At 53.9% G+C, this 14,291-nt stretch overlaps 1 protein-coding gene across 15 annotated transcripts in view; it reads right to left on the bottom strand.

The window, feature by feature from the left end:
- Positions 1 to 14,291, bottom strand: part of STX3 (syntaxin 3) — a 49,992-nt gene that overhangs the window by 12,365 nt on the left and 23,336 nt on the right. For all 15 annotated transcript variants that reach the window (XM_060400165.1, XM_060400168.1, XM_042232772.2 and 12 more), the window contains exons 3-5: positions 4,186 to 4,285; positions 3,384 to 3,458; positions 2,249 to 2,316 (exon numbers count right to left, since the gene is read on the bottom strand). In XM_060400165.1, the coding sequence (XP_060256148.1) occupies positions 2,249 to 2,316; positions 3,384 to 3,458; positions 4,186 to 4,285 (243 nt within the window). The remainder of the gene's footprint in view (positions 1 to 2,248; positions 2,317 to 3,383; positions 3,459 to 4,185; positions 4,286 to 14,291) is intronic.

Raw genomic sequence — 14,291 nt, 5'->3', positions numbered from 1 at the left:
GAACCTAAAGAACACAACGAACTATGGCCGTAACAGAGAGGAAGCAGACTCAGACACGGGGAGTGAGCTGGCGGCGGCCAGCGGGGAGGCGGAGAGGGGGCAGACGCGTGCGGGAGGGGAGGCACGAAGTCCTGGTGTCAGACAGGTTCGAGGATGCATTCTACAGCAGGGGGAATATACCCAAGATTGTGTGAGAACTATAACTGGAAAGTGATCTTTCAAAAGTGTGAAAGAAATGAAAAACAAAACCCCAAAGGCCAGGGGCAAGACTCGGTGTTTCTGGCTTCCTAACTTCACACCACGGGGAAAGCCAGCTCACCTTTTCAAAGCATGTTTTCAGTTATCTGTTAACCTGTCTTGCTGAACTCACAGAGTAATTGAGGCCAAAGGAGATACTCTGGGAATCCCAGAGGCCCTGCCCGACTCCCCTCCACATCCAAAGACCCTTGCGTTCTTACTCAAACGGATCACCCAGCTTTTCCTGCTTCAAATCTTCTTGCTTCTGACTCAATGCTTCCATCAACAGCCCTGGTGCCTAAACTCAAATCATCATCATTTTTATTCCTTGCCCACTTCTCAGCATCAAGACCCAACAAAGGTTTTTCCTTTGCCAAATCACCAATATCTACACTTTTTTAAAACCCACCATCACCAGGCAAATTCAGACCAAAATCACTGCAAAAACCCAATGAGAGACCCACGTGCCCCACGCTGAGCCAGTTTTCAAATGGCTAGCAGATTATCCTCCTAACAGACTGCAACCCAAAGTAAATGCATACCAGCTAGTTGATCAGATCCAAACTCCCGAGACCGCAGTCGAAGGCCCCTGGAATATGGCACTGGGTTCTCTACCAAAAACGCAACCCCCACTATCCTGTGACAAACTTTTGTCTCTAGACAGACTGTTCTCTTCACGTCTGCCCCTACCCACCCTATACCACCCCTACTCTACACACACCACTCCTGCCCACATGCCTCCAAGGACAACCTTTCCCTGAGCCTGCCCGCGCTGACACCCTGCCCACCCAGGGCCCAGCCTCCTCTGGGACCTCAGTCCTTCCAGGCTCTCCCGATGCTGGGAGCACAGGACTTGGTCCTATCTTCCTACCCTCTCTCCTGCGGTCCTATGTCAGAGCTTCCTTGTGGCACTGGAACGTCATGCCCGTTCCTCAGTGACAAGGGTCGTATCTTTCATGACCGCCAAGCAGCCTGACTCCAAGCTGGACAACCGACGACCAACAGTCTCCAGAGAGCAGACTTCAGTTTCCTCTCCTGTAAACCAAGGAGGCTCACTACACCTTCCTCTGTGCTCTGGGAACCTCAGGCGCCTCCTGAGAGGACGGTGCGAGAGGGGCCACCAGGGCTGGTCTCAGCCCTGTCCCCCACTCTGACCTGGGCAGCTCCCCGCTACCAGCTCTTCACACTGAGTTCCAAATAAGGTCTGTTTGTCTGTCTGTTTTTAGAGATCCACAGCTAGAAAAGGGAACTCTCCTACATTGTCGGTGGGAGCGTAAATGGTGTCATGGAGAACAGGAGGGAGGGTCCTTAAGAAACTAAAAACAGAGCCACCATACGATCCGGCAATCCCCCGTCCTGGGCACAGATCCAGAGAAGATGAAAACTCTTAATTAGAAAAGATACACAGACCCCAGTGTTCACCGCAGTACTAGTCACAAGAGCCAAGAGATGGGAGCAATCTGTGTCCATCAGGAGATGAGTGGATAAAGAAGACGCGGCGCAACACTGCCGCGAGAAAAGAATGAAATACGGCCACTCACAGCGACGTGCACGCGCCGGAGAGTCTCTCACTTACACGCGGCAAGGCACAGACAGATGTCATACGACATCACTGGTATGAAGCATGTGGAGTCTAAAAACCAACACAAATGAACTTATTTACAAAACAGAGAGACAGCAAACTCATAGTTGCCAAAGGGGAGGTGGGGGAATAAATTACGAGTATGGGGCTTACACATACACACTGCCATATATGGAACAGGGTCACTGCGCAGCACGAGGAACGATGTTCGATATCCTGTGATAACTTACAACGGAAAAGGGTCTGAAAGAGCAAGACACACGTGCGTGTGTGTATGTCCTGACCGAATCACTTTGCCGCATCTGAAGCACCACACTGTGATCAATTCTACTTCAATAAGTATTTTTTAAAATTTAAAAAGACTCCACAGCTAAGGGAAAAAAAATTTTTAAAGACTGGGATAGACGGTTGCTAGGCCAAGAATCTCACCTGGGATTTCCGAATCCGAAGGTCTGCCGACGACCGCACCTCGTCTTCCTCAATATGCCTCTCCATGCCTGGATGGGAGAGAAGCTTATTCTAGCAACGCAGCCCCTGCTCTCCTCCAAGAAACTCACCGTGCGATGCAGCCTCCTCTCTCAAACACACACACCGGCCCAGGAGACCAACGGCAGGCAGGTCCTGTCTCGACACCCGGCTCACGTCTGAGCCCCAGGACACCTTCACTGCAGGGTCTCACTCGGCCATGCCCCAGCGCAGCAGTTAACAGCACGAGTCCCCATCACCGAGAGACCCGGGCTCAAGTCCCTTCCCAGCCACATCCCGGCACGCCACCTGGAAAAGCCGCGAGCGCTCAGCCTTCCTGGTCTCCGCTCTGTACAATGGGCACGCTGCAGGGCCCCCCTCGCAATGCTAACATGGAAATCAAACACGAACACGCAGACAGGGGCACAGGCTCACTGCCGGACTGGAAGCGGCCACCGGAAACCTCCACTCCATCCCCATGGAAACAAGCAGTACGGTCCAAAGCGGGCGAAGAAATGATACCTCAGGCTCAGCAACGCCACTTTCTCTCCCTGACCAACGGCGCGCACTCATCACCAAAGACAGTAAGTGGGGCAAGAATGCAGACGACAGCCTCGGACCTGAGGAGGCTTCTGGGCTCCCAGAGGAACTGAATCTGCGACAGCGGCTTCACAGAACGCTGCCCCAGCTGAGGGGTGGGAGGGGGCGTGGGGGGAGGTGACACACCTGGCCCCCAGGAGACGCCTGCAGACGATCTGCCCGGCATCCTCGTATCACTGACAGCACTGCTCACACGTGCGCAGCTGCCGGGGGAGGAAACGGGACCAGGAAAAGGCGAGGGACTGAGTTTAGGGACCCGAGCCACCAGACATCCACCAGCTGAAAGCACACACCGCTCCCGTCCCCAGGCTTCAGTTCTCGCCTCACTCAACCACAGACAAAGCTCTGGGGCTATCATCCGTCACGCCAAGACGGAGCCCAGATCACGAGCAAAGAGGCCACGCGCGACGTCACCCCCATGAGGACGTGTTCTGCCGCAGGAGGGCTGGACCCCAGACGCGGGGCGGCTGGGGGGCTGGCTGCTCCCTTAGCCCCTTACTCTTCAGTTTGTTCCGCACATTGTTGGCCTTCTTCTTGATCTCGGTCGTGAGCTGCTCCAGGTCGTCCTTGGTTTCTGGGTAAACAAAGGCCGGCAGAATCAGTTAGCAGAGACTGAACACTTTGTCAGCGACAACAATCAGCAGAGGAGGCGTAGTGCTTTCTCAGGCGTCCAGGGCAGTACGCATCCCCAGGGGCTCCCCAGACACCCATCATCAGAACGCAGTGAGCTTAGCTTTTAAAGGCATTTTTCCAGGCACCCTGCCCTCGACCCGCAGAATAAAAACACCTCGTGGAAGAAAAGGAGGGTCTGGGGAAGCATTCCAAGCAGAGAAAACAGCCCAGGTGTGCCTTCCAGAAACCCAAGGCGGGGGCAGAGGCAAGGCACGCCGGCAGCAGCAAGAGTCCCCGCCAGCCACGGGGCTGGGCTCGCTGGGAAGGAGACGAGAGTCTGGCCCAGTGGAGCCAGGAAAAGCAGAGGGGACGGGGGCGTCCCTGGAGTCCAGTGGCTAAGACTCCGCGTTCCCAATGCAGGGGGCCCGGGTTCGACCCCTGGTCAGGGAACCAGATCCTACAGGCCCCAACTAAAGAGTCTGCATGCTGCAACAGAGAGCAAAGATCCCGCGCGCTGCGGCGGAGAGCCGGCGCGGCCTCGGAACAGACAGGCGCCAACAGGGCGGTGAGAGCAGGGGAGGGGGAGGAGGGCGGCGGTGACACGCGGGCACGCGGGCCTGAGGGAACACGCCCTCCCCTGCGACCCCCAGCGGGACCCGGCGGGCGCCTGAGCCCCGCGCGGCACTCACTTGGCTCGGGGATGGGCGCAGACAGGATGACACTGTGGAGCCTCTTCACTTCCTCCAAGTGCTCGGAGATCTTGTCAATGTTGACGCGCGTCTCCTCGATCTGTGAGCAGAGAGGCGTCAGGAGGGGGAGCCTGGCCGCAGACCAGCAGAGCTCCGCGCCCAGCGCCGCACTCGTGGAGGGAGGCGGTGGCCCCGGGCAAGCCTCCCGAGGCCCACGGCCCCAGGGCGCGCCCGGCCCACCCCATCCAGCCAGGGAGGGGCGCGCCGGCAGCCGTCCACGAGGCTCCGGCCTCACCGCTCCCTGAGGAGCCACCGGCCGCCCACCTCGGAGGGGGGTCCCACCTCGGAGGGGGGTCGCGGCTGGAGTCAAGAAGAGCCAGGAAAACCCAAGGAAGCGTCAGAGGGAAGGCTCAGGACACCGGCAGGGCCTCCGCTGCTCCAGAAGCCAGAGCCACAGTGAGCAAGAGGGAGAGGCAGGGAGACAGCAGAGAGGCAGACAGCGAAAGGGAGAGAACGGGCGGAGTGAGACGCAGCGAAGGGGGGGGGGAGAGAGAGAGAGAGAGAGAGAGAGAGAGGAGAGGCAGGAGAGCCGCCCAGGAGAGGCAGGAGAGCGCCGAAGCCCGGCTGCCCGGCGGGACTGCCCAGCGCCCCTGGACACGCCTCCGACCAGCTGACCGCCCTGGACGACCGTCGGGACCCTGGAGCGTGCCCGCCCGTGCAGAGGCTCCTCAGCTCCAGGTGTGCATGGGAAAGTCCCGGGGCTTCCCTGGAGCCCCAGCGGCTAGGACACCCCGCTCCCAGTGCGGGAGGCCTGGGTTCAATCCCTGGTTGGGGAACCAGAGCCCACGGGCTGAAACCAAGAGCGTCCACACCACAGCTGAGGAAGCTCCTGCACGCTGCTGCTAAGACCCGGTGCAGCCAACTGAATATAAAGAAAGCACCGGGAGGCGTGCCTTGACCCGCATGGACCCTGCCACCCGCGTGTGAAGCTCAGCCTCAGCTCTGTCTTCACAGGCACCAGGTGCCCCGGCCCCACAGCCCCTCCGGGGGTGGCTGCAATGAGCAGGGCACAGCTGGCTTGGAAGAGGTCTCGAAGCCTCCACAGCCACCTGCCTGCCCTCCACAGTGAGGGGCATGCCAACACGGCCACAGTCAACAAACAGAAACCTCGTAAGATGCCACACAGGAGGGTCTTAGCCCCTGAGATGCAACGGAAAGACAACTCACGATGCAGCTTCCAGCAGCCCTTTCCTCCAATGAACAATCCACTTCTTTAAAAAAAGGAAAAGAAAACCTGATCACAGCTCTGCAACTGGCAAAGCAAGCGGGGGAAGGAACTCGAGTCCTCGTTTATATTCACTCGTATTTCTGCTTGCACTGGGTCTTCGCTGTGGTGTGCAAGCTCCGCAAGGCAGGGCGTCTCTCGCTGCGGAGCACCGGCTCTAGACGCAGGGGCATCAGCAGCCGCGCCCGGGGCTCAGCAGCCGCGGCCCCAGGCTCGAGGCACAGGCTCAGGAGTGTAGCAAGTGGGTCAGCCGCCCCGCAGCACGTGGGGTCTCCCAGACCAGGGGTCGAGCCGGCGTCCAGCCCTCTCATCCTCTGTCGGCCCCTTCTCCTCCTGCCCTCAATCTTTCCCAGCATCAGGGTCTTTTCCAGTGAGTCAGTTCTTCCCACCAGGTGCCAAAGTACTGGAGTTTCAGCTTCAGCATCAGTCCTTCCAATGAATACCCAGGACTGATCTCCTTTAGGATGGACTGGTTGGATCTCCTTGCAGTCCAAGGGACTCTCAAGAGTCTTCTCCAACACCACAGTTCAAAAGCATCTATTCTTCACTGCTCAGCCTTCTTTATGGTCCAGCTTTCACATCCATACATGACTACTGGAAAAATCATAGCTTCGACTAGATGGACTTTGTTGGCAAAGTAACGTCTCTGCTTTTTAATATGCTGTCTGGGTTGGCCATAGCTTTCCTTCCAAGGAGCAAGCGTCTTTGAATCTCATGGCTCAGTCACCATCTGCAGTGATTTTGGAGCCAAAAATCAAGTCTCTCACTGTTTCCATTGTTTCCCCATCTGTCTGCCAAGAAGTGATGGAACCGGATGACATGATCTTAGTTTTCTGAACGCTGAGCTCTAAGACAACTTCTCTCTCTCCTCTTTCACCTTCATCACGAGGCTCTTTAGTTGTTCTTCACCATAAGGGTGCCCTAAGGGCGGTGTCATCTGCATGCCTGAGGTTACTGATATTTCTCCCTGCAATCTTGATTCCAGCTTGTGCTTCATCCAGTCCAGCCCAAACAGGACCCAGGTGACAGGAGCTGTGACCCCACAAGAGACTGATTCAGACTTGCCTCAGTGTCCAGGAGTCTCCGGCGGAGGCGTGGGCCGGCGGTGGCCTGCTGCAGGGCCGGGGGCACTGAGTGTAGCAGTGCATCATGGGACCTTTTGACGGAGGTGCCATTATCCTCATTACCTCCACCATAGTTTGGCCCCAGGTAAATAACGGAGGGAAAGAGCCCCAGCCATCATCAGAAAATTGGGTTAAAGATTTACTGAGCTCGGCCCTGCCCGTCAGAACAAGACGCAGTTTCCCCCTCAGTCTCTCTCCCGTCAGGAAGCTTCCATCAGCCTCTTATCCTTCTCCATCAGAGGGCAGACAGAATGAAAACCACAATCACAGAAAACTAACCAATCTGATCACACGGACCACAGCCGTGTCTAACTCAATGAAACTATGAGCCATGGCGGGTAGGGCCACCCAAGACGGGCGGGTCATGGTGGAGAGGTCTGACAGAATGTGGTCCACTGGAGAAGGGAATGGCAAACCACTTCAGTATTCTTGCCTTGAGAACCCCAGGAACAGTATGAAAAGGCAAAATGATATGACACTGAGAGAGGAACTCCCCAGGTCAGTAGGTGTCCAACACACTGCTGGAGGTCAGTGGAGAAATGACTCCAGAAAGAATGAAGGGATGGAGCCCAAGCAAAAACAATACCCAGCTGTGGATGTGACTGGTGATAGAAGCAAGGTCCAGTGCTGTAAAGAGCAATATTGCATAGGAACCTGGAATGTCAGGTCCACGAATCAAGGCAAATTGGAAGTGGTCAAACAGGAGATGGTGAGACTGAATGTCAACATTCTAGGAATCAGCGAACTAAGATAGCCTGGAATGGGTGAATTTAACTCAGATGACCATTGTATCTACTACTGCGGGCAGGAATCCCTCAGAAGAAATGGAGTAGGCATCATGGTCAACAAAAGAGTCCGAAATGCAGTACTTGGATGCAATCTCAAAAACGACAGGATGATCTATGTTCGTCTCCAAGGCAAAGCATTCAATGTCACAGTAATCCAAGCCTATGCATACATGTGCAATCTGAAAACCAGTGTAGATGAACCTATTTGCAGGAACAGAGACACAGACACACAGCATGGACAGGCAGACACAGCGGGGGAAGGAGCGGGCGAGACGCACTGGGTAAGCAGCGCTGACGTGGAGGCACGACATGCGTGACAGACTGTGGGCGGGAAGCCGCGGCGCCGCCCGGGGGCCAGCCCAGCGCTCTGTGACGGCCGAGAGGGCTGGGCTGCGCTGTTGGGGGGGAGGAGGCCCAGCAGGCAGGGGACACATGGGCCCAGGCAGCTGATCACAGCAGGAACTATCACAACATCACAAAGCAATTATACTCCAATTTTTAAAAAAAGAAGTCACAAGCGTAAGGTTTTGATGACTCCTAAGGACTGGATGACTCGAAAAATATCTCCCAGAATATTATTATTCCATAACGTGAAGAGTATCCTGACTCAAAGTCTGTTCAGTGGCAGGAAGACAAGGTAGGAAGTCGGTAGGATGAGACTGTTGGACCCCAAGCTCAGAGTCACTCTAGACACTTGACTAGACGGCCCAGCAGATGGGAGAACTGGACCCCAGGCTCCGTCCTCAGCCTGTCCACAGAGCTTCCCAGGTCAGGGGCCTCCAATGCCGCCTCACTCATCCTCCACTCACAGAAGCTGCCCCTCCCTCTGGCCTCAGTAGGCTCCCCATCTGGAGCTGCTTCGGGGCCTCTGAGTAATCCAGCGATTTAGTCGGCGCACCAAGGAAATCGCAGAACCCCTCCAGGACTTCAGGATGGGCAAGCGGCCAACCGCAGAGCTTGTCTCTTCCTTCTCCTAACTTTGTCTGTCTTTTCTTGGAAGCGTTGGTTTTTCTCAAAGGTGCCTTTCTGAGTGCTTCATGGCAGCAGACGCAGGCAATCAACTTCCTTTCCGTGCATGTGCCAGAGAACCAAAGCCGGGGAAGGGCAGGGCGAGCAGGAGATACACGTGCTGGAGCGAAACACTCAAGTGCTGTTTGTCTGTGTTCTGACATTACCCCGCACAATAATGTATTTGAGAACTAAACCTGATTTAACTCACACCTGTCCCAGAAACCAGGCTCTTCCCTGGACGGCTGTGATGTCCCCGTCACTGCCCTGTTCATGGGCGAGAACACTGCAGCTCAACGCAACCGAGGGCGCCAGCCAAGGCCATACTCTGGCCACCTCATGCGAAGCGCTGACTCACTGGAGAAGACTCTGATGCTGGGAGGGACTGGGGGCAGGAGGAGAAGGGGACGACAGAGGATGAGATGGCTGGGTGGCATCACCGACTCGATGCACGAGTCTGGGTGAACTCCGGGAGTTGGTGATGGACAGGGAGGCCTGGCGTGCTGCGATTCATGGGGTCGCAAAGAGTCGGACACGACTGAGTGACTGAACTGAACTGAACTGAACTCTGGAGACAAGCTTGCTCCATAAACCACTGCGAAAAAGAAAAGTTTATGACAGCATTCTCGTCAATGAGTTCATTTCTCTCATTAGCAGAAGTTACACGTCAGAAAGGGCTCCATGAAAAAATAACTGTTGAGACAGGTAAATAGACCAGGTTTCTTCACTGTAGGGATCCTTAGAGCCTGTAACAAGCTCATGTGCACTTCCAGTCTCCAAGGGAGGAAAAGAGCATGGAGTGTTTCTCAAACGTAACTGAAGTCTTTGGGCATCTCATACCGCAATCCAAACAGCCACCTCACCTGGCCCCGCCCTTCCAGCATGAGGAACTCCGCCCATGGCAAGGTCATGAGGAAGGAGGCTTGATCACGTCTTTGCCTATCCCAAGCCTCCTTCCTCAAGACCTTTGCCACGGGCGGAGTTCCTCACGCTGGCCCCCGGCATATCCCCCTTTTTTGTTCTGGGCAGCGGGGTTGCCAGGCCTAGAGGCTGGATTGTGGCTGGCCCTGTGGTAATCCTGACAGTCCTGCCCCTTAGCCATTTCTCACTTTTCTGATCTCCACTCCGAGCGAAGGGTGGGCACGACTGTGGGACCCGTCGCCAGCCAAAGGGCCACAAGGAGGGCAGTGCGAAGGACCTGGGTAGCTTTCCTCCCTGAGAAGAGGGTTTCTGAACGTGCTCCCTGCCTGTGATGCTGGTGTGTGTGTTCACTCACTCAGCCGTGTTCGGCTCTTTGCAACCCTAGAGACTGGAGCTCACCAGGTTCCTCCGCTCGTGGGAGACCCCAGGGCAGCAATGCTGGAGTGGGTTGCCATGTCCTCCTCCAGCGGGTCTTCCCGACCTAGCGATCGATCCCAGGCCTCCCGTGAAGTGATGCTGGTGTAGGGTGATGCCACATGGAGCTGTGACTCTGGTGGTTTTAAAACATGGCATGGGGACTTGCTTGCTGGCCCAGTGGTTAAGGATCTGCCTTCCAACGCTGAGGACATGGGTTTGATCCCTGGTCGGGGAACTAAGATCCCACACACCACAAGGAAACTCAGCCTGTTGTGCTGCAGCTACTGAGAAGTCTGCACACCGTAACGAAGAGCCCACGCACCGCAGGGAAGGACTCTGCGTGCTGCAGCCAAGACCCAGTGCGGCCGGAGAAAGAGAACAGCAGGTGACGGGCCACACGGCCACGGCACAGCGCCGTCCCTCTGCTCAGGGAGAGGGCTGTCCGTGCAGTCCTCTCTTGGACCAGGCAGGCTTCTGACTGCTTCAGCAACAGCGCACAGCACAAGCGATGGGCGGTGTGACTGCCACAGCTGCCGGGCCTGCCTTGGAGCCCTGAGCTGCCCCCCAAACCAATGACCCTGAGAAGCCCAGGCCACAGAAAGTGGTGAAGCACAGGTCTCCTCTGAGACTCCCCCGGCCTCCTTCAGGCACCAGACGCCTGAGTCAAAAGTCTCTGAGACTCCAGACTCCGGCTAGTCAAGGCGCCAGAAACTGCAGCAAAAATAACCCGCCTCTGGGGGTTCCCCGGTGATTCTAGTGGTTAAGATTCAGTGCTTTCACTGCTGGAGCCCAGGTTCAATCCCTGTCAGGGAACTGAGATCCCATAAGTCACACCTCAGGGCCACAAAGAAAAAAAAACAAAAACCTCCACTGGGCCCTTGTCTGAACCCTAAATCCCTAATCCACAGACTCCATCAGTGTTACAGAAGGGCTATTCTACCCCACTAACTGGTAGAGGGGTTTATTATATAAGCAGATACAATCAGAACAGACGCCATCTCTCAGGTAGGTCCTGTTTCCTCTAAAACGTTGTCCTCTCCGCCAGCTGAACAAAAAGAGCGGGGCAAACATGCAGACAACTGCAAAGTAGACGGAAATCTGAGGTTTATCATTTGCTAGACCCTGGCTTAATCAGCCTGTGAGGCCTCAACACCCCAGGGCCAATCCTTTTCTGTAGTAACTGGGAGGCGAGAGAAATCATTTGAGTTTCACAGGGCAGAGTACAATTTGAAAACCTCCTGGTCTTATGACTGTATCTGCACCTTGCAAATACCTCCCTGACCATCTGTGATTCACACCGTCAGGCCTTGCAAATAACCAGGGGTGACATACTTGCTGGAAGCAGTCCAAAAGTCCGAGAGATGAACGTCTTGTGTGCTCTTATCACAAGAGCACACTCACAAGCAAGCCACTCTGCCCCATTCTGCAGGAGGCACTGGGTGTGTTCCTCAGACACGTGAAGAGGGAAACCTTTTCATAACCCAACCCCCATTATCTGGAATACACTGTAATCCACCTTCGAGGATATTTCCAGGCCACATTCTCTAAAGTAGACTCTGTGATATATACGTGCGAGCTAAGTCACTTCAGTCATGTCCAACTCTGTGGGACCCTATGGACAGCAACCCACCAGGCTCCTCCGTCCACAGGATCTTCTAGGCAAGAACACTGGGGTAGGTTGCCGTTTCCTTCTCCAGTGTGTGTGTGTGTGTGTGTGTGTGTGTGTGTGTGTGTGTGTGTGTGTGTGTGTGTGTGTGTGTGTGTGTGTGTGTGTGTGTGTGTGTGTGTGTGTGTGTGTGTGTGTGTGTGTGTGTGTGTGTGTGTGTGTGTGTGTGTGTGTGTGTGTGTGTGTGTGTGTGTGTACACATTAACAAATATACTGGGGAACAGAATGGTGAAAAAGCTTAAATTTACTGAAGACAAACTTACCATAGGTCACACACTGTGCAGGTATATCCATTACTTTCTCATTTTATAACAACCAGCAGGAAATACTGCTGGTTATTATGAATATAATAATCAAAAAAACTCTGATTATTATACAGTCAAAATCAAAGTTATTATAAAAATCAAAATCACTGCGGATGGTGCCTGCAGCCATGAAAATGCTTGCTCCTTGAAAGGAAAGTTATAACCAACCTAGACAGATTATTAAAAAGCAGAGACATTACTTTGCCAACATAGATCAGTCTAGTCAAAGCTATGGTTTTTCCAGTGGTCAGGTACAGATGTGAGAGCTGGACTACAAAGAAAGCTGAGCGCTGAAGAATTGATGCTTTTGAACCGTGGTGTTGGAGAAGACTCTTGAGAATCCCTTGGACTGCAAGGAGATCCAACCAGTCCATCCTGAAGGAAATCAGTCCTGAATATTTGTTGGAAGGAACGATGCTAAAGCTGAAGCTCCAAAACTTTGGCCACCTGATGTGAAGAGCTGACTCACTGAAAAAGACCCTGATTTTGGGAAAGATTGAAGGCAGGAGGAGAAGGGGACAACAGAGGATGAGATGGTTGGATAGCATCATCGATTCAACGGATATGAGTCTGAGCAAACTCAGAAAGACAGTGGAGGACAGAGGAGCTGGTGTGCTGCAGTCCTTGGGGTCACAGAGAGCCAGACACGACTTAGTGACTCGACAACTACACTGCTAGGCCTGTTCTAGAGGAAGGTGGGGCTGAGAGCAGTTACACAACTTTTCAAAGCTACACCACTGCCACGAGCCGAGCTGAGATGCAGACCAAGACCCGTGCACCGGCCCCCTCCTGTCTCTGCCTGAGACAGAGCCTCCAGTACGGACCCTCTCTGCACCCCATTAGATGTGAAGGGAGGGAATTAACCTTCTCCGACGTCTCTTGTGAGCACTTTCTCCGTGTTGGCTCCTTTCACCCCCAACTTATCTAGGAGATGAATATTTTTCTCCCCACTTCACAGCTAAACCCACAGACACTTAGAGCGGTTAAGACATGTGCCCGATAGAAGAGCATCTAAACAGACATTTCTCCAAAGAAGACAGGCAGATGGCCAAGTAGGCATGTGCAGAGATCTGCATCACTAGTGACCAGAGGTGTGCAAATCAAAGCAACAGTGAAATATCATCTCACACCAGCCAGAGCGGCCATCACCAGACAATCCTCAAATAAGTGCTGGAAAGGATGCGGAGAGAAGGGAGCCCTCCTACACTGCTGGTGGGAATATCAATTGGTAAAGCCACTAGCAGAACAATATGGAAGCTCCTTGAAAAACTAAAAATAGAGCTAACATGTGACCCTGCAATCCCACTCCTGGACGTACCTCTGGAGAATATGACTCGAAAGGATACATGTACCCCAATGTCCACAGCAGCACTGTTTGCAACAGCCAAGTCACAAAAGCACCCTACACGCCCATCAGCAGAGGAATGGATAAAAAGATGCGGTACGTACAAGCGACGGGATATTACTCAGCCGTGAAAAAGAAGGGGAAAATCTGCAGCCACGTGGATGGACCTAGAGAGCGTCACACTGAGTGAAGTAAGTCAGACAGAGAAGGAGAAATACTGCATGGCATCCCTTACATGTGGAGTCTAAAAGGAGACGATACAGATGAACTGACCCACAAAACAGAAGGAGATTCACAGGCTCTGAGACCATGCTTATGGCTGCCGGGGAAAATGGGGGTAAGGGAGAGTCAGGGAGTTTGGGACGGTCATGTATACTGTGGTGTACACATTTAAAACGATGACCAGCAAGGACCTACCGTGCAGCACATAAAACTCCGCTCAGTGTTACGCGGAGGCCTGCATCCAGGGGAGTTTGGGGGAGAATGGTTACATGTATATGTATGGTTGAATCCCTTGCTATTCACCCAAAACTATCGCAACATTGTTAATCAGCTATGAGTGCGAAGTGACGCCTAGTCATGCCCAGCTCTTTCTAACCCTTGGACTGCAGCCTGTGTCCACAGAATTCGCAGGCAAGAATACTGGCATGGGCAGCCATTCCCTTCTGCAGGGGATCTTCCTGCACTCCAGGCAGATTCTTTACCCTCTGAGCCACCAGGGAAGCCCATTAATTAGCTATACCCCAATACAAAATAAAATGTTGGAAAAAAAAAAAAAAAGACATGTGCCCAAGGTCACACAGTTAGTGGCAGAGTGGCAGATAAGGAATTAAGTCCAAAAGAATCATGCTCTTTCCAGCCAAGCTTGCTGTCCCCTTCTCTACCTTAAATATGATGGGGCTTTCTTTTTTTTAATGATAAAAAAGCATTTAACAAAGAGAAAGCAAGAAGAAAAGCAGCAGCCCCCAAGACCTTGTTAAGTCTCCAGAAATAACTGCCCTCCATCTGGCGCTTTCCGGCTCAGATAATGCTTTCCAGATGTACGATCCTCATGTGATCTCAAGGGAATCCTCAGGCCAGGCTTGAAAGGTAAGTTCTGCTGTTCCTGATTTCCAGAGCAGGGATTAAAGCCCAGCTGGGTTCAGGAACCGGCCCAAGGTCAACTGCTATTTACGGCTTGAGGGTAGACTAAGACCAGGTCATGGAAACCAAGGCCCACCCATCTGCCCACCTCCCAAGGAACACTG

This window comes from Ovis aries, chromosome 15 (genome assembly GCF_016772045.2).
Source record: "Ovis aries strain OAR_USU_Benz2616 breed Rambouillet chromosome 15, ARS-UI_Ramb_v3.0, whole genome shotgun sequence".
NCBI classification, from domain to species: Eukaryota; Metazoa; Chordata; class Mammalia; order Artiodactyla; family Bovidae; genus Ovis; species Ovis aries.
The sequence above is the reverse complement of the archived record's forward strand: the minus strand, read 5'-3'. Positions and strand labels throughout refer to the sequence as shown.